Source organism: Bombus bifarius, unplaced genomic scaffold (assembly GCF_011952205.1).
Source record: "Bombus bifarius isolate JDL3187 unplaced genomic scaffold, Bbif_JDL3187 scf7180000008007, whole genome shotgun sequence".
In the NCBI taxonomy this organism is placed as follows: domain Eukaryota; kingdom Metazoa; phylum Arthropoda; class Insecta; order Hymenoptera; family Apidae; genus Bombus; species Bombus bifarius.
In genome coordinates this window covers 323,390-345,139 of record NW_022884385.1, presented here as the reverse complement: position 1 = coordinate 345,139, position 21,750 = coordinate 323,390, and the positions used below count along the sequence as shown (strand labels likewise).

Here is a 21,750-nt window from a genome sequence, read left to right as displayed (position 1 = left end):
CTCTGATGCACTTCTCTAAGAAATCTGAAGAGAATAATTTAATAATTTAAGCTACTAAAACTATAAAGACATTAACATAGTCACAGCAAAAACTAAGGCAATAATATAGACAAATACAATTTTCCGAACCTCTAGAAAATCGATTTTTCAACTACAAATTTTGGAAACATTTATATTTAAACATGTACGCCACTATGTACAACACCTCTGACTTTTTTAATAATTTTTCATTAAGTAGAGCAAAAGAAATGGAGTTTAAACTGTAAATTGTGTTTTGCCCTATAACTACCGTTACTGTAAGGATAGCAGCTTGACACTTTCCGGAAAGCGTTTTCTTCGAGAAGTCTATTGAATGATATGCACCCAGATCAAATTGCTTTGGAGACAATTTTATCATGCTTATTCGGCTATATCCTTCGCGGTTACTTTTTTCCGTAGATCTTCACCCATCTGGAGAATAACGTTACGATGCTGGTGACAAGTCATTTTTGTCGCCGTGTACATACATTTGTTTTCTACTTTCAACTCTTTTAACTTTGAAGTTAACCTATTTTCAGGTAATCATATTATAAACATGTGTACAATATAAATTAATCAAATTCATATACATCAAATATAATTATCTTTAATAATCAACAACTTAACCATTAAATTTTCCAACCAATCTAACACGTAATCAATATTTCATTCAACGAAGTCTACCTTAATGCAGTTTTATTTTGATTTTAATAACTACATTCAATCAATAATCAATGATCAAACATAAAAATAAATTAACAACCTAACTAATATCACTTTATGTATTACTAGTAAGTGAAATACTGCATCTTGATATTTTAAGATATTATGTTCTGCTATAGTTTTTGTTTCTACTTATAATACGTTGTTACAAATTTAAAAAATGATTTTCCTTAATTTACAGCTGTGATTTTAAAAAAGAACAACGAATTTAAATTCATACGATATATACAGGGTGGTTGGTAACTGGTGGTACAAGCGGAAAGGGGGTGATTCTACGCGAAAAAAGAAGTCGAAAATATAAAATAAAAATTTTTCGTTTGAGGCTTTGTTTTCGAGAAAATCGACTTTGAATCCTCGTTCGGTACGCGTGCACTTTATCACGTCTCGTTACAACGGTTCTCACTGTAGATCGTTGTCTCGATGGAAAAATTAAAAAAAAAATTAGAAAAAAATTTTATTCTATATTTTCGACTTCTTTTTTCGCGTAGAATCACCTCCTTTCCGCTTGTACCACCAATTACCAACCACCCTGTATAACAAACAAATGCAATCGTACAGCGAGGAAGATTTCCATCAGTTTACTATTCGTGCGATCGCCTTGGAGAGTGACACATCGGGCAGTTTATACCGAGCGTCTCAGCAATCGTATTTTGTGCCGTAAATTATTATACGCGTAGTAAAGAGTTATCCCGTTGGCCGTGGATTCGTTGGAACCCAAGAACATTATTAATAGCGTTCATTAAACTTATTATTCGTAAAAACATATTATTCGTTAATCTTATTAGTCGTTAAACTTATTATTCGTCAAACTATTTATTCGTTAAACTTATTATTCGTAAAACATATTATTCGTTAATCTTATTATTCGTTAAACTTATTATTTGTAAAACATATTATTCGTTAAATTTATTATTCGTAAAACATATTATTCGTCAAACTTATTATTCGTCAAACTTATTATTCGTTAAACTTATTATTCGTTAAACTCAATATTCATTATACTTTGTAAAAGTTTTGTATATTCGTGCAAATATAATCTCTGCTTCGCAAAACGATGGCTAATTTAAACGAAGAATCGTTACGCGCCCTAAATTCTAATGTTAACCCGACGTATATACTAAAAATAGAGAATATGTAAAATACAGCGGCTACAAAAAGTATTTGTACATCATTGTGTTCACTATAGCGCTCTCGTATCATATCGTATCATTTAGTAGTGCTTTCATATGATTGTTATAAAACCATAAAAAAAGAGCTTCATTGAAAAATAAGAATTTGTGCCCTTACAAGCAATTAATTCCTTTTTCACAAATGTACCAACAAAGCTTCTCAATCAACCAAATACGTAATCAATACTTTAATTAATTTAACGGATTCCATCTTAACATCTTAAATTCTTTACAATGACCGAAAACTTTTTTTGCATGTATAGTAAAAAATTGGCGAAACTAATCAATGTAGGAATAAAAAAAAACACATTTTAGACAATTCTTATTTAAAAATACATCATGACATACACGGTATGTCAGTGGGCGTCCGTAATAATTTTAATATCGGATGACTATGTGACATACTATATATAGGTAGTATGAGTAACATAACGTTTTAGTGAAAATTTCTAAAAAATAAACACCCAAAAGGTTATTATTTTATTAATTTAATTATTTCAAAAGTGAGAAAATTATATAAAATGTATATAATAGGTATAAACATTATTTACGCTTGTAAGTCAGAACAAACAAACACACACGATATACAAATTTTACTATAATATAAAGATATATTTATACATATAGCAAAATAAAAAAAATTGTTTAAAGTAATATAGATCATAAATAATCTTTATAATAGTTCTTGAAAGTCTCTTCGAAACATAAACCTATCTTATCTTTACAACCATTGTTCTTCTGACCGGTGTTTGACAATTGACTAAAAATATTCATCATGAGGTACATGTGTTATCGCATGTCATCGGTGAGATATCGTATGACATACATACAAATATGCTATATTATCTGTTTCAAACGTGTTAATGCAATTCCATCCTGATATTGTTCGATAGGTAGAAACGAACAACACTCACCTTGCAATTATGGTAATTTGCATTGTAGAAAGTCAGTTCAGCGACAACACACCTCCTGTAATGTGGATAGATCGAAATTTGGTGCTTCTGGATACAGAACCAGTAGGAAGTGTGGTGACTAGAGCCCGTGCGGAAGACAACGAACAAGATCAGCTAACTTATGGCTTGGAACCTCTTGGACACAACTACAACGGAAATGACAGTCCGCAACCGCCGCTTCCTTTCTTCATCGACAATAGCACCGGCATTATCTACGTTAATGAAACGCTCAAAGGCAAAGTGAGTGTCACTTTTAATCCATCTTAATCATTTTCGTGTTTGTAAACACACTACCTTTTTTAGGCCCTTTTACTCTGCTTTCTTATATATGAACAGCCCATTTCATCCTGAGTAAATATTGTTTAATTATTGGATAAAATTTTACATCATTATTCGTAAATAGTGTTTTCTTGTTGTCATTGAAAATTTGGCGATTTAATTCGGTAAAGAATAACATTGCCCGTGAATAACAAATACAGTAATTTTGTAGATAAAATGTAATTTTGTTTGTAAAACGCTTTTTGCTTTCGACTTTAACTGACTTAACCGGCTTTGAATGTCGGTGAAATATAACGAATGAAACAATATTAATATTTCTTAATATTTTTTCAAATAATATTTAATTAATCTATTTGATTGATAAAAATAATCTAATTAATGCTTAAAAATAAAAGTAGAAGATGTTGGCACGTACCGTTTCTGTAACAAATTTTATACCTGTTTGGATAATAAGAAATTAATATATCCCGTGTTTGGTGATAGTTACAAAAACAAAATTTTTGAAAATTTGGAATTAAATGAAAGAAAGTCTCAAATGATGAAAAATTAATGTTTCGGGAGTCCTTAGTAATATATGTATTATAGCCAGTATACACGGATAAAATTTATTTTACGTCAATAAGAATATTTAACCAGGAAAAATCCAAAAGTATATTGTATTGTATTTAAATCATATATATTTTAAACAGCATAATTCCTAAAAATCAATAGACTTTTAACTGCAAAAAAAATCGTAGTGATGCCCTAATCTTATTCCCCAGATTTCAGCTGTCGCGACATCTTTTTATTTCTTGAAATTGAAAATCGTCTAAAAGCTATAAAGAACTTAACTTCAGCGTAACTTCAAAAAATGAATAAGAAATATCCACCGGTATTATTTTTGAAATATTTACAGCTAGCTATGAAACAAACTACACAGATGCCAGACTAAAATTAAAAAGACATATAATAATAAATACAATATTTAATTTCCAATAAAAAGTTTGAAATCACTAACCTTTTTTAAGATTTATGTGGTGTTAAGCAGAGGAAGAGAGATAAAACAGAGACTAATTATACAAATCAATAATTTATTTGACTATCATGTTTATATTTTTGTATTTTTATTACATTACTATTTTTGTCTATTTTATAAATTTATATTCTTTATTAATCAATTTTCCTAATGCAACTAGAGTTTATCTAATAGGTGCTCATTGATTTTCCTCTTTACTAGTGATTGTTCGTTCATACAGAGTGTCCTAAAAATTGTGACAAAATCGGCAAGGGGTTCTACGCACAAAAATAAGTCGAATACAATTTTTTCCAACAAATCTAAATTTGGAAATTTATTCAATATTTGTCACCACGGCTAATTATAGATTGAGTCGCCTAAGTAAGTTATTTTACAAGTTATTTTACACGTGAAAATAGAAAACAATTTTTTCGTTTAAGGCTTTATTATAAAGAAATTAGAAGTTGCACATGTTTAGTTAAGATTACATGTATCTGATACATGCGTGCTTGATAAATTTTCAAATAGAATTTTTTAAAAAACAAAGTGTTCTATGAAAAAATGTCTACATTTCCGACTTATTTCTTTATGTGGAATCGAATAAAATAGAATAATAAATAATACGATAATAATAGGAGTTGGCGTTCAGATAAATGAATTCAATTGACAGAAGTTCAGATGACTAGATACTAAAATTTTGTTTCTATAAATGAAGTTTAGATGAATAAAGTTTTATTGTGATCGTACTTTTTATAGTCATCGCCTAATCAGAAGTCATGGTATGGTACCACGCAATGTCATGGTGGTGCATTTAAGTGGTCAAGATCTCGTCGTTAGATGAGAACGTAACACAAGCTGCGTATGGTCGACATTGAGGGATTGAACGACGTTTCTTGTTTCTTCTTTCCAGGGAGGGCAGAACCTGTTCCTTTACGTGACCGTCTCCGACGGTCAGCTCACGACAAAGACCGAAGTCTACGTCACTATCAAGAACACTTCGGGTCCCAAGGAACCCGACTGGACCAGGTAGGTTCTTCGTCGAGGACAAAATTGTTTGCGCATCGATTGATGAACCGATTCCGATCTTCGATGTCACTCACGATCACTCACTCAGAACGTCGCTTCTATCCGCAGAAGTGATATAACAAACGAATCCTTCTATCGTTTGCTAACTTTGCTGTTTGATTTTTTATTCTTGGAATTTTTTCTTTTTTTTTTTTTTCTTCTTTAAAAATAATCTTCAAAGTTGCATGAATTACACAAAATTTATTATTATTGACGATACTTTGGGACGAGTATGTTGTAGGGAGTTAGATTTTATTTTAGAATTTTGAGTCTCTCAGAAAGGAAAATATTTTTAATATTTGTTTATGATCGTTGAGATTTTTGTTCTCGTTAATTTTGAATGTAGATTGAATCTCGATATATTTGCAGCAGTTCAAACGGTTATTCTACTTTAAGATTTCTATTTTTAGACCATTTTCAGCGTCTTTTTTTACAAAGAATTCATATAACGATCATCTCTGTCGATATTTTGGGCAATATCCAGAAATATTTTTAAAGAAAAGCGATACCTGGCAGTAATATAAACCTTCAAATGCATTCACTTTAAAAAGGAAATATTTTTATGATTTTCATAGTTTCGATCGTTCTGTATATCATTTTTTCATATATTTTCAGCCACTGATCCAGACATCCTTCAAACCTAAAACAGATCAACTGAGAATTTTACATGAGTTACGAAAATAAAATGTTCCTATTTATAATGTTGCCGCTGTAGATCCATCACGATTATTTGTCAAGTACACACATTACAAATTGAAAGATCAATTTTAGAGTGTAAACCTATTTTGAATTTATGTTACGCTATTTGTACTGGATTGAATATTAGCAGTAATTATATTTCTGTTGAGAAATCCTTCATTAATTTGTATCGTATGCAGTATTACAGAATCTTTACATTCATTATTCGAGAAAACATCACGTTATTTTTGTAATGTATTCGAAGCCAGTTAATGGAATTTGTCGTAGAATTCGGTGTTAATGAAATAGTAATGGCTTCTTTTTCTTGGCCTGTCTACTTCTTCTCAGAAATAGCTAGATATGGTGTCCAAACAAAGTTGCAATTATCTTTAATTGCTACATAATTTTATCCTTTATGAACAGAATTGCATTTTTATTAATACTGAGGATAATATATTTCTTATGAAACGTTCTTATGAACCTTAAGAAACGTTCATGACGATTTTCTAAAGTTTTCTCACAGTTCTTTGGAGGAGTTTTAAGATATTTATATTGGCAGTTACGGGAGCCTATTCTCGTACTAGATGTTTGTCGTCTTATTCTGACTAACACTATTCGATGATGCCAGTAATGCGTTTGCTTTTTATGTTGTACTGTAATATTGAACATACCGGCTTGAGAATATAGAATTCTAATGAAAATTTATAGCTATGTGACTAAGACTACTTTGAATAATTTGACGAGAAAGCTATGACCAGTTATTAGAAAATATCGATTTCTAAGTGTACAAAATTTCAATAATTTATTGAAATGAATAATTATATAACATAGCAAGTCGGAAATACATAAAATTTTATAGATGTCTACTGTTAGATAGCAAGTTACAAAGATAGAAAAACATTTATTGATGTTGCTAAACGTATTTGTGTATGATGAAAAATGAGAATGGTTAAGATTATAAAATACAATTGTCTTTATTTCGTAAATTATACTCGTAATTTAAAGTATGAAATTTTCACACAGGCTATAGGTTTTAGTAATCAACATCAGTACCTAACTCTTACATATACAGGGTGGTTGGTAACTGGTGGTACAAGCGGAAAGGGGGTGATTCTACGCGAAAAAAGAAATCGAAAATATAGAATAAAATTTTTTTTTTTAATTTTTCCATCGAGACAACGATCTACAGTGAGATCCGTTAAAACGAGACGTGATAAAGTGCACGCGTACCGAGCGAAAATTCAAAGTCGATTTTCTCGAAATCAAAGCCTCGAACGAAAAATTGTTATTCTATATTTTTGACTTCTTTTTTCGCGTAGAACCACCCCCTTTCCGCTTGTACCACCATTTACCAACCACCCTGTATATATCGTATGAATTTAAATTAGTTGTTCTTTTTTAAAATCACAGCTGTAAATTAAAGAAAATCATTCTTTAAATTTGTAACAACGTATTATAAGTGGAAACAAAAACTATAGTAGAACATAATATCTTAAAATATTTCAAATTGTGCAGAGTTCCTGCGTTATAATTTCCTCGGTTAAAGGAATTGTTGCAATGAAGATCAGCTCCATTTTCCAGTAATTCAATCCATTTTCCAAAATTTAATATAGTCAACTAATATTCCTAGAAATATAATTCTGCATTTTTGAATATAAAACCTACACAATTCTTTTCCTTCTAATAAATACAATTTAGATGCAGATCAGATGCACATCTTTATTGATCTTCTGACTATTACGTTATTAAATGATTAAAAGCAATTATTTTAAAGTGAAATAATCGAAGAAAAAAATAATCTGATGGATTCGAAGATATGTCATTTGAACAGTCTTTTAAATAACTTTTAAATAACTGCCCACAACGTGTTTTAAGAAACGAATAATATTAATCTAAGTTGTTAAGTTGCTTTAGTTTAATTAATATTAATCTGTATACATAGTTTAGAAGTTACTGATACTTTTAAATGTTTGAGAACGCAGCACAGAATTTCAAAATCAAATAGAAAGATAAACTTGAATTTAAAAATTGTTCTTCATTTGCGGCTTTCATCATCGATTGTAGTCTTCTTTCACTAGATTGCAATCGAACATTTATCAATTGGAAGATTAAGGTGATAATAATACACTTCATAATTACAAGCTAAACTGTTATCAATGTTATAAAGAATTATCTATATTTCAACTTATCATCGAATGAAAATTCTTCGGTTCTATGAAAATCTTTCTCATAAGACCCACAACTTCATGATTTAATTAAATACAGTTCTTCTGCAACATCACGCAACCTAATTATTGCAAGTCTTCAAATATCAAAGCTACTTTCTCATTGCTGCAAATCTCGAATTACCAATCTGTATCGTGCTTCCAAACCAACACCACAATTTTCCTTAAACTGTCCCGTGGTCGATCGAGCGGAGAAGCCACAGACTTGGACGAATCTACAAGTATCAACCAACTTGCTAGAAAGTTTCGTCGATAAATCACGAGGAACGGCGTATGACCTTTCAGAGAACTACCAGTAGCCCGTTCCATTATTCATGCTCCAGTTCGTTAACAATATGTTTGAATCGACTGGAAAACGTTTCGGTGACCGACATGGCTCGACTCTATTCCAATTTTTCCTCGGCAGGAGCCCTGTAGGTTCTGCTGGCAGAAGACGGCCGCCATTGTTACCAGGAGTAGTTCCTGGACAGGGATTATTCCGTAAATTGGGGATACCGCCGTCACCAGTGGCTGTGCCACCCAGTATTCCGAAAACGACGAAGTTACAGCCTGAAGACGCGAAGCAGTCCGAGGTTGATCCCGGTCCTGGCACCACCGGTGTTCCGCAACAGCCCATGGAGGAGAACGAGGTCGAGGGGCCACCTCTCAGCTCGAAAATTGCACCTGCCGAGGCACCGCCTTCCCAAGATATAGCGATGACGTTGGTACCAGTCACGGCGGTCTGCGTGCTCGTCGTGGGCCTCGGTATGGGTGCGTGGTCCCTGAGAAACAAATTTTGCAGGAATCGGAAATCCAAAGAAGACACGGTATGGAAACACGTTCTGTAGATGAAATCGTTGGAAACACACCGTGAGCCTAAAAATTCCTAGTACCAGCGAAGTTAGAAAGATTGTGTGGCTCAAAATAAAACAAAAATGAAAATTAGGTTGAACTGTTCGCTTTTGAGAAAGTATACAGGGTGGTTGGTAACTGGTGGTACCATTTATTAATTTACCAACACCAATCAATATTAATTATTTATGAAATTTTGGATCAGTACTTGGAATATTTTTAATAATTCAAATTATTTCAGGATTATTTTTATCAATACACTATTGTCCAAATATCAATATTGCATTTAATAGAATTTCAAATATTATAAAAGATATAAATTCAGGATGATTCATTCGATTAATTCATATAAATGGAGCATCATTTTATTTTTTTATTATATATTTACATATTGCACGTAATATATTTTATTATTCATTTAAATTATTTCAAGTTTGATCAATTGGAGTTTCAATTTTATTTCTATCTATAGCAACAGCATTTCTTGGATATGTATTACCATGAGGTCAAATATCATTTTGGTAAATATAATCAAAATATAGAATAAACATTTTTTTTCATTTTTCCATCGAGACAACGATCTACAAGTGAAATCCGTTGTAACGAGACGTGATAAAGTACACGCGTACCGAGCGAAAATTCAAAGTCGATTTTCTCGAAAACAAAGCCTCGAACGAAAAATTGTTATTCTATATTTTCGACTTCTTTTTTCGCGTAGAATCCAGTTACCAACCACCTGTATATACAAACATACGTGTATTCGAGATAATTCTTGACAAAACATGTTCGAACTTCATTCTCTTCAAAACGGAGCGTTAACGTAGTTCTGTTATTCTCGATTCTAGTTTATATCGAGCCATAGAATCTCCTTAAATTTCACTTGTATCACGAATTCAGGCTCACGATGTATAGTAAAATATACAATTTTATCTTATTGCAATTCTCGAATTTTTACGTAGCTCTTGAATGTTACTCTCATTTTAACAATTTTTTAATACAATTTTTTAATGTTTTAAGAAAATGTTTCACACTAAGTTGAAACAAGGAATCCTATATTAGATCTTTAAAAACCTTAAAATTTGTCAATCGTATGAGTTTCGTGGTCTGCTTCTGAACATTAATAAAAATTCCAAAAATCGAGTTAATCTATAATGAAGTTGATAAATGCATTGCTTCGTTCAAACGCAATAGTGTGAAAAAGATTTAACGATTTTTAGCTGAAATTGTTATATTTATTCCAAATATCCTTTTGTTATATTTTTACTACAGTATTTTTTATGCTTTTTTCAAATAACTTTTATTATACGTTTTGACAAACAATTGTAGTATATATAATAAATAAATTTTATAAAAATTCTTAGTTTTGTATTATTATTGTAATAATATTTTACACTATCGACATTGTAAAATATTATTATTCATTGCAGTATAAAGTTACACAGAGTTCTATCTTAATACTATGAAAAGGGTCATGCATGAAATAATGACATAATTAAACATTGAAAACACTTTTCATGATATAAATCTTTAATATAACATTTTATAGATCTCTCAAATATTTTTTTAATTTAATATAGTTATCTTTAATATACATCTTTTAACAATTCCTTTTTCAATAATTAAAAAATAATTTATTCATTGACACTTACAAATTTTAGTATGCATGATCAATTTATTGTAAAAGAAGTGAAGCAATTGAATAGAATTTTTTTAGAACTTTCCGAAACAATAATTTTCTTATATTTGTTTATGTAGAAAGAACAAGCTTCAGTCAGTGTCTCAAATATATCAGACGATCCATCGCTTGTCTTAAAAAGATGGCGAGGGCCAAAAGCGCATAACAATCGGTATGAACCCTGGGAAAAAGAGAATCAAAGTGCACAGAACAAACAAGAAGACAAATGGGAATTTCCACGGCATCGTTTAAAGGTTGGTAATTATAACAATTTAGAAACAATTCGCTTCGAAACAAATATGGCAATTATTTGATTACAAATTTACATTTTCCCACAAATTACAATTTAACATATACAATAAAATCATTCAAATTTAATTTTTTCATAAGATGCCCCAAATACATATATTGTATTTTATATTTTCGATGTTCCTGATATATAAAGTTATTTTCATACATTTTGATCTTAATACATTTTCTAATAATTACGTGCATGTATAAAATATAAACTGCGCGATTAACAGACTGCAACAAATCCACTTTTTGTTATGAAACAGCTAAAGAAATGGGATCTATAATAATAATTAACGTCTAATCACTGTGACAATTTTGAAACTAATAAATTTTGTATAGGTTTTATTAACGACTTGAAATGCAATAAATGCATAAATATCTACAGTCTGAGAGTTAATCTCCGAAACAATATTTTTACATATTACAATTTTCGTCTAAGGAATAACTAAATTCCTTATTTTTCAAATCTTGTTCAACAGGTCTTTAATATCCTTGGCGAGGGTTGCTTTGGTCAAGTGTGGAAATGCGAGGCCTTAGATATTGATGGGAAATCAGGAGCAACTATCGTGGCGGTGAAGACGTTGAAAGAAAATGCCACTGAAAGAGAGCGGCTAGATCTTGCGCAAGAGTTACGAGTCATGAAAAATTTGGATCCCCATCCCAACGTAGTCAGATTGTTAGGTTGCTGTACAGAGCGTGAACCGATGTTCGTGATTTTAGAATACGTAAGCGGTGGAAAGCTACAGAGCTTTCTAAGAGCATCTAGAGAAGAAAGAAATCATGGTGGACCCGGATTGACGTCCAGGGACTTAACTGGATTTGTTTACCAGGTATGATATGTTATCAAGTCACATTTTATCCGTGTTGCGTCATTCATGACTTGCAATTGTTTCAATTGTTGTTCCTCTGGCTGTTAGGAAATTCTATAATTCACGCTTTAGGAGATAAAATAATTTGTATTTTCTTTTGTACTTTATATTTACTCATACTGTTTTGTATTTTGAGCATTAATTGGATTATTGTCGCGTTTGCCATATATTTGATTCGATCATATCAATTGTTTGTATCATCTGGGAACTAAGTGATATTCGAAATATCGGAAGGTTTAACTGAAACTGTTTTAATTTTAACGAATGTAAGCGATACTCAAATATAGATTCAAAATGAATACGATGATGCTTTCAATGACGTAGATATACAAAGTAAACATTCTGACGATGATACTGATACAAAAAATGAAGGTGATGATGAAGAAACTTTTAATAGAAAAGACGGAAGAAAGTATTTTATGGTTGCAAGATTTTTAAATGGTCTAGATCTTCCCTCTATAAGAACTAGACTTGAAAATATGTATTATAAATTTGGATTACGGGAGGACTGTTACTAGGAACAAGTCGAGTACGTTTCTCGAATCATTTTTTAACGGATAAAATTCCTTATATAATTATTAATTACATAAATAAATTCTACACACGGAGAAACTGCCAAATTGTTTATAAACGATATGGGTGAAATAGAAATGAAAGTTTCTGAACAGAGAAACAATATTGCAATAAACAAAGAGTGCAGCATATTAATAAATATAACATTACGAAATGTTCGATTTAATTATTTCGCTTCTAAATTTGTCTGATCTTAATACCACACGGTTGAATTTATCTTGACAGTTTCTTTCATAAAATATAAAAAACATGTAGATAGTATCCCATTTAAAACACTGAAGGCCACTTTCGTTTCTCAAAAAATATTGGAAGAATAAAAAGTTCACCTATGCTATCATATTTGCTATAGAAAACATTAGAACTTCTCCACATTTCACCTTTAGTAAATATTTACTATTTGAAGAAAAGGCACTAGTCCTGAATATCGTGAACATCGTGAATGTCGTGTACAATAATTTTTTCTTCAAACGACAACTTTTTAATAACACGCATCTTTAAATACCAATTTTATGAATTATTTTGTACAAAAAATTTGATAAAGACACAATAAAACTTGATTTTTCTACATAAGAGGAACATAATCATTTTAAATGCTAGCTATAAAAATGAAAATATCGTTAATGGCGTTATACGCTTATTAATTTCTTTCCGTTCTTGAATTTTGGTCAACTAATATGTTGATTTGGTTACGTAGCTACAGTATTTAGAAACTGAAAATAAAATGATTTGGAAGTTAAAAGAGTGACAATAAATATACATAATATATTATTGGTAATTTAATAATTTATATTATTGAATACTATTCATATATACGTAAAAAGATTTTTCCATAAACATCCTGATACTACATATCACTTTTTAGCTTTTTAAATCGTCTGAATGTTATGAGATATAACATAGAAAATCAGAAACTAGAAAAGGAGCCAAATGTAGAGTTGGTTACGTAGTAAAAAATGAGCCAGTAATTGATCATACATTTAAAAAATAAAAAATATTATTTAAATGAATAATAATTATAACATCTATGCTTATTAAAATACATAAATTAAATTTTATATATCTTTATCATACAAAGCTTACTACGTAATACATGCCAATTGGTTAAAATTTACATATACGTAACTCATTATTAAGTCCTAAGAATACGATCATTCGTATAATACAACAGTTAACTTTTGAAAAATTAGGTGTTCAAAAAATTAACAAAAATATACTACTTTCTTTTTGTAACTAAAAGAAATATGCTTATTAAAACTATCAATAATTAATTAAAAGTATCACATGTCAATATTACATAGGCAACAGTTTCTTCTTCATCACTGTTAAACATCATCAAACGAGAGCCTTCTTTTCCTGGTAAAATGTTTTCATCTTCTGAGCTTTGTTAATTTATATATGGTTTCTACTTATATCGGTTTCAAAAAATTTTATCGATTTTTTATTAGAGAAGCCTTTAGTTGCTGTTACTCTACAGCGAAGAAACCCTGAGGTGCAAAACGTTAATATTCCGCGAACTAAAAGCAAATTTGAAATTTCAATATTCAAAAATTCCGTATGCAAATTTACGATGCGCTTGCACTTAAGAATTTTCATTGCGTGCCGTTCTGTACAGGGATTTCCTCAATTCTCAAACCGTGTTATGAAAATGTCATTTTATGCGCAAATTTTCCCAAATCTCGAATCTTAAAGCGAATCCGTAGTGTAACTAACATTTCCGGTAAAGAATATGCACCCTGAGTATTATATTTAATTATTATAATTATTACATTTGAAATTATTATATTTAAATAATTATTATATTAAAAAATGTATATGTTATTTTCTATTTGTATTATTCCACGCTGTAACTCAGTTTGTTCACTTTAGTTACAGTACGATTAATACAAGTAAAACACTAATATATATTTTTTCAAATACTAATACATCTAATAGCAAGAAAAAAACATTATTTCTATCATAACTTCTATGAAAGAGAATATTATTATATTTAATAGCGCAAGAACAAAACAAAACGTAATTGGTTAGCTGAATCCATTATTAAAAGTAGATATTTGTCTACGGTTTTATACAGAGTGGTTGGTAACTGGTGGTACAAGCGGAAAGGGGGTGATTCTACGCAAAAAAAGAAGTCGAAAATATAAAATAAAAATTTTTAGTTTGAGGCTTTGTTTTCGAGAAAATCGACTTTGAATTTTCGCTCGGTACGCGTGCACTTTATCACATCTCGTTAAAACGGATCTCACTGTAGATCGTTGTCTCGATGGAAAAATTAAAAAAAAAATTTTATTCTATATTTTCGACTTCTTTTTTCGCCTAGAATCACCCCCTTTCCGCTTGTACCGCCAGTTTTACCAACCACCCTGTATATACTTAATAGCTTAATAAAAAATAAAATCAACTAAATATATGATCTCTCAGGTCATTTGTATAATTACAATAACTACATTTCAGAGGCAAACATTAATGAATGTTATATTCAAGTACTATTTACATATTATAGATAGCCAAAGGTATGGAATATTTGGCTTCGAAAGGAATTATACATAGAGATCTAGCCGCGAGAAATATATTGATAGACGAGAATCATGCATGCAAAGTCGCAGACTTCGGATTTGCCAGGGATGTGGCTGCTAATCAAATATACGAAAGGAAGTCCGAAGGTCGGCTGCCCATCAGATGGATGGCTCCGGAGAGTCTCTACGATAACATCTTTTCCGTGAAATCGGATATATGGAGTTTCGGGGTATTAATATGGGAAATTGTAACGCTGGGTTCTACGCCTTATCCCGGCTTAGCCGCCGCAGAGGTACGCTATTTCAGAATTTATTAAAATTCGAAAGATTTTCTTTCAATTAAAGATTTCTAAACAATAAGATCAAATATTTTTCAATTAATCCGCTCGGTGTGATTACATCGAAGGAGTGGATTTACTTTTGATGAAAACACTCGCATAAATATTTGATACTGTTAAGGTATAATAAATTAATAACTTTATTAGCACACAACATCGATATATATATATATTACACTCTGAAGACCTCGATAACCTTCTTACACGCACGCTTGTTGTCAAACAGACTATTCTAGAAGCTTCTAACATCTAACAACAGTCTTTTGTCTCAAGTAAGACCTGGACGTCCTCTGACGCTTACATGCACACTCCCATGTACAGTGTAAATGTATCATCTACCTAACAGATACTTCATTTCAATGAGGATTAAGACACATGTAAATTGTTACAATAAAATATACTATCAATAGGTCGAATGGAACTAATATAAATTATATATTTTTTTTGTGAGAAAAAAGTCTAAATTCTGTCTTGCGAGAATGATGCCAAAATGGGTCTACATTTTGTAGTAAAAGTTTAGAAAAAATATCGTTTGTTTCAATCGTGTGAAAAAAAATGTACGATACATGTATTTTTATGCATATTTAATTCTAGAATATTATGTAGAGGATGAGTTAAATGCATGCCCATATTTTAAGGAATGAATGTACGCACTACGATAAGCAGAAAACGTCATATGAACGCATGCCTTACCCACCATATTTTTCGAGTTAGGTATAAATAATTAAAGAAAATGTTTGCGAGCTTTCCTCTTGTTTCGCTTTTACCGTAAGAATATTCAGCTTCCTCGCGAAGTGATGGATAGGCTGAGGTGGATGGCCGTCATGACCTAAATCCATTAAGCTTTTGTTTCTGAAGCCATTTCGAACGTATTGTGTATTCAACGCAGGTGAACAATGATCCGCGAAGACGGATACAAAATAGATTTAAGACTATTTGAAGAATTCTTGGTATTTTCGAGCGAGTATGGAATAGGGAATTCTTAATGTTAAGATGTATAGTGGCATATGTTGTGGCACAAGACGTACTCTTCGAACATTTGCTGTAATAGCTGCCTACAACTCGAGAACTAAGGTATATGCGATTGTCACGTAGGAGACACAGAAATCACGAAATTAACAGATCACCGGTGATCCTCTCGCGTGGTAGTTTGAACGTTTCACTAAGTTAAAAAATTTGAACTTTAGATATGGTAGTAAAATTTATTGTACGAATCCAACAGAGCGACGGTTCAGGATGTTATAACAAAAAGGGTGTTGAGTGCTGATTTAGAAGGGTTCTTATACTAAGGTTTGATCCCTCTGCAAGGGTTATCGTCGGGTGTATATCAGACGTGGTTATTCTGTTACTATCTGATTATTGTTTCGATGGCTATGTCATGCAGGATGTTTTGTCTACCCTATTATTGCTTCTGAGCATGTGACACGACATATGTTCATTACTTCATCTGTGTGTAGGTTCACCTCCTGAAATATGGGCATGCGTTTATGACTCATCCTGTACACTGTAAATACATATAATATTGTATTATACTGGAGAGAAAAAGAACAATTATTTGTCTTAAGTCCATCAAGACAATTTTGATTAAACCAATTTCAATGAAAAAAATGTCCAAAATATTGATTTTAGAATTATACAGGGGGGTTGGTAACTGGTGGTACAAGCGGAAAGGGGGTGATTCTACGCGAAAAAAGAAGTCGAAAATATAGAATAACAATTTTTCGTTTGAGGCTTTGTTTTCGAGAAAATCGACTTTGAATTTTCGCTCGGTACGCGTACACTTTATCACGTCTCGTTATAACGAATCTCACTGTAGATCGTTGTCTCGATGGAAAAATTAAAAAAAAAAAAATTTTTATTCTATATTTTCGACTTCCACCACCAGTTACCAACCACCCTGTATAATTCCTTTATATTATTCCTTTATAAGGAAATACTTCACCTGTAAAGTAAATATAAAGTTAATTGTAATATTAGCATTAAAAATATTTTACGTACTAAACATCCCACACAGTATTCACTTTAGGAAACGTTTTATCTTTATTCTATCTTAGTTTTATTAGATAATCATCAAAGTGTATTTAATTAGCATATTACAATATTTCGATATAATCATAACACGTTATTGGAGTAATTGAATTTTTCATATAATAGAATAACTTTGTTTTCACATGAAAATATAATACTAATTTTCAACTGACTTGTTAATATTAATAATAAGAAGAAACAAAGACATAAATATAAAACAAAATTACGATAAAAATATAACAATTTCTGAAAGAAAAATATAAAATTTATATAAGAATTTACTAATTTTAGTTTCCATTCTTATTTTTCAATTTTTGAAAAGACTACCCCCAAAATTTTTCATTAATCGGTATCCTGATAGTCGATATTTTGATAATAGAGCTTCTATCGTGCTTAAATGAAGAGTGCTTGTAGAAAACATTGTACTGTAGTAAGAAAATACTAAAATTGAAATACTTTTATTGGAAAATGTACTAATTGTAACAATAGTAATAAAAACACTGTAGTATGGAATTTAACTACAATCTCCTGTTCTAAATAGTTACTAGCAATGCTGAAAGATGGCGTCACAATGTCGTCTCTATAGAGAAAAATATAACTGTCAATAAATTAATTGTTTCTTGGCTTTTGTCTATAGCGTCTATCTAAATGAATAGAATATTGAGATTTCTTTACAGCTAATAGGTGGCACATACAGGATTTTCTACAGATATATTTTTCTGTTTTATGAATTTGGATTACATTAATGCTTAAGGATTTTTTTCCTCCTGAAAAACTTGTTTCTTGGCTTTTGTCTATAGCGTCTATCTAAATGAATAGAATATTGAGATTTCTTTACAACTAATAGGTGGCACATACAAGATTTTCTACAGATATACTTTTCTGTTTTATGAATTACATTAATGCTTAAGGATTTTTTTCCTCCTGAAAATTTTCTATAAGAACTTTTCAAATATTTGTATACAATACTTCTACTAGCTATTTGATTAGGATAGGTATTTAATTAAGATATACTGATATATAATCTTTTCTTGTAGGTAATGAGGAGAATCAAAGAGGGCTACAGGCTAGACAGGCCAGAACACTGCAAGAGAGAGCTTTATAACATTATGTATTATTGCTGGGACAAAGATCCAGCATGTAGGCCATCCTTTGGGGAACTCGTCAGTTTAGCAGAAGGCCTTTTACTCGACGAAACTGATTACATCGAATTAGATAGGTTCCCGGATCATTCGTATTATAATGTGCTCAATCTCAGCGGGGAGAAATTGTAAATGATGTACTCATAATAGTATATTAAGTACAGTGTGTACCATTGACATTGGTCAATTATTCTCAAATAATAAAAATCGTGTGCAGCTTTAAAGTATAGCTAATAAATATTATTCAGTTCGAAAGATTTTATTGAATCAAGTACAGAATACTAAAATTTGGTTCTTAAAAAATTGATACCTGCGTTATTTCGTCAAACATGACTGATTTGTATGAATGTTTAATATTATAATTAGGTTTGTAATTATAAATGACCCGATTATATAGTTTTTCAAGTCTTTCAGTCTGTAAATACGCAAAACAATTTATAAATCTATTTTGTTATCATGACTGGTTAATGAAATCCAATAATTGTACATAAATTCATTACCAATATAGGTATTTCAAAACCAGTTAACACTGAAATTAAGTTAATCAAGAAATTACCTGAATTATGTCAAGTTGTATATAATATAACAAACGAAACTTCTGAACGTTTCACACGTTGAACGAATTACAAGTATGGATTCCGAAGAGAAACGAACGTCGTGAACTAGTCAGAGTTCAAATAAATTTTTAATTTATATTTGCATTAAACTTTACGCACAAATAAGCATACTATATTCTAGAAATTATATGAAAAGAAACGATATGAAATTCAATAATTGAATGCAGAGAAAACGTTATGTACTAGTTAAGAAACAATTACTCAAATAATGAGAACTTTTTATATATCGTCGTTCAAGTTTAACAGTGATGCAATTGCAAAACAGTGATTTTTCAGGAGACGGGAAACACTAATTTCATTTATTAAAGCTTATAATTAAACAACGAAGGAAATAATTTATTATGTTGATAAACAATATTGTTGGCATCCTATAATTACTTTTAAATAAATATATTATTTTGGTCAGAATAAATGTCTGCGACGCAACTAACACTTACGTCAATATTACCACAGAGTGCGACAGAAATAACGAATATTTCTGTAACACTCAACGTCACTTAAGGAAAGGACCGTTCGTTTATTTGGACGTGCGCGCATTTAATATCGCGACTATTTCGTTATTAAGGAGAAATTGAACTTTTGATTGATGCGAGCGAGATCGATAAAACTGTTGCGGGATAAATTGTTGCTACTGCACTCATTGCCTTACCTAGCATCAGTGGACCAGAACATTCGGAAAATTATGAAACTTTCATACTGAAGAGAAATTAGATCCTGATATATCTGAGACTAGTAATGTACTTACCTTAAAATTTATAAATTTGCAATTACGTCATTATTACGTTGCAACAGCGATATATATTGGTGCAAATTGTACATATGTATTAAGTAAGATCTTTTGTAAGTTATTGTATAGTTATTTTTTATAAAAATAAATCACTCAGTACTGCAATTTGTTTTTTGATGTAGCCAATGAATTGTGGCAAATGAAAGTGCCGTGGCTTACAGATATGCATTCCAATCAGGTCATTGTTTGCACACGCGATTACTGTACACGCGTTCATTCAGAACAAAAAATGTTACCGTGATCAGAGACAATGCCACGCGTATCTCTGTCAACATCATAAGTACACTCAGGGTAAAAGACAGTTGAGAATTGAACGGTGAAAGGTCAGTTATGGTGATTAGGTCATTCTTAACGCGCAAACAATGCAAACCGTGACTACCATGATTAAGGAGTTATTTGGAATATCTGTCACAATTGTGTTCTGAAATATCCAAAGCTGAAACTCTATTCCGTTTATAAAATCGCGATATTTATGAAAAGCCCACAAAATCGATACTGCACAAACTTCAGATTTAATATTCCAATAAAAAATGACATAGTTTTAAAAAAATGATTTTGGGTACCCTTCTCTGAATGCTTTTCCTTACATTATAACACTGAAAATAATTAGATATTTGCAGCATCTCCTTGAACGCACATTTAAGTATATTTAAAGTAATAAAAACAGATAAGTGTTTTTAAACACATTTATTGAATAGAAAATATGTGGGAAAAATTACATTTGTATCTTAATTTGATGTTAAATTATATCAATAATGAAAGAAATATTTATGTACTCATTTTCTCTGTATTAAAAATTTACTTTTCAATAATTTTTTGTGATTTTACAACACTTTTTTATGCAGGAACGACAATAAGCTTTTGATGGCTTGAATCGTGACACTTTTTAACATAATTACAAGAGCAGGTTTGGTCAAGACTCTGGACTCGAAAGAATTTTTTTTTTTTTTTATTTATTTGTTGAAATTACAATCAATTCTCGAAAGAATGTAACAGCAAAGATTACTTGCCATTATAATAATAAGTTGACAGAGTACTTACCAGTAAAATAAATAGGCTGACAAGTAAAATAAAGGTTGATGGTCAATTTAATAAGTTTAGTAAAGCTTCTTTTGCAGGTAACTATTCTTACCTTGCCGGCTCTCAGAGGTAGGGAACGATCTGTGAGTGTCTGTAGGGAAATTTGGCGAGTTTTTCCCAGCGGTCATCACACGCAATAAACCTTTATGAAGTGTCCCAACCCGCTGCTTCTTCCCCCTCCACTTTGCTTCTTCCCCTCCACTTTGCTTCTTCCCCTCCACTTTGCTTCTTCCCCCTCCACTTTGCTTCTCTCCCTCCACTTTGCTTCTTCACCGCTCTTTTCTCAACCTCACAAGTACAAAAAATAAGCTACCAATTATGTACAATGTTATCAGCACATTTTCAGGACAAAAGAAGAAAAAAGTGCTGCTTATGAGTAGTTTAAATGCAATCAATTATTGTAATGCAAAAGATATACAAATCCTACAGTAAATATTGTGACTACGTCGTGCCGTCGCGTTAACAATACTTTTGTCACTTCTCAATTGAAATTCCTTGTTTATTGAGAATGTAACATATGTAATTTGAACGTAACATATGTAATGAAAGGCGAAGAATATCTGTGCTTAACAAGCTTCAAATGAGAATTCTGTAGATAATATCTTTCTTGTTTTTATTTTATACGAAAAATATTCATTGAATTTCTTGTATTTGTTGGAAATACAAAAAATAGACTTAAAGAAATACATGTTTGTTTGGAAATATTAAGAAGTTAAAATTTGTGTAAAAATGTTTTTTTGTAATTTGGAACATGTTTACGTAAATAATTTGTAAAACAAAAATATAAATCTCGGGTTTCCGGTAATAATATATATGTTGGGTTATGGTTACAATTTTGGATGCGTAACAACTCTTCACTTGAATCAGCCATTGTTTCACAAAGCCAAGATTATGTTTAT

The 21,750-nt window shown here is 30.9% G+C and overlaps 1 protein-coding gene across 1 annotated transcript in view; it reads left to right on the top strand.

Annotated features, from left to right (window-relative positions):
• LOC117206459 (tyrosine kinase receptor Cad96Ca-like) overlaps positions 1–19,876 on the top strand; it is a 70,241-nt gene extending 50,365 nt beyond the window's left edge. The window contains exons 2-8 of the mRNA XM_033445803.1: positions 2,853–3,103; positions 5,047–5,162; positions 8,511–8,910; positions 10,691–10,864; positions 11,384–11,734; positions 14,847–15,152; positions 18,263–19,876. Coding sequence (XP_033301694.1) covers positions 2,853–3,103; positions 5,047–5,162; positions 8,511–8,910; positions 10,691–10,864; positions 11,384–11,734; positions 14,847–15,152; positions 18,263–18,499 — 1,835 coding nt within the window. The 3' untranslated portion in view covers positions 18,500–19,876. The remainder of the gene's footprint in view (positions 1–2,852; positions 3,104–5,046; positions 5,163–8,510; positions 8,911–10,690; positions 10,865–11,383; positions 11,735–14,846; positions 15,153–18,262) is intronic.
• Positions 19,877–21,750: the final 1,874 nt, after the last annotated feature.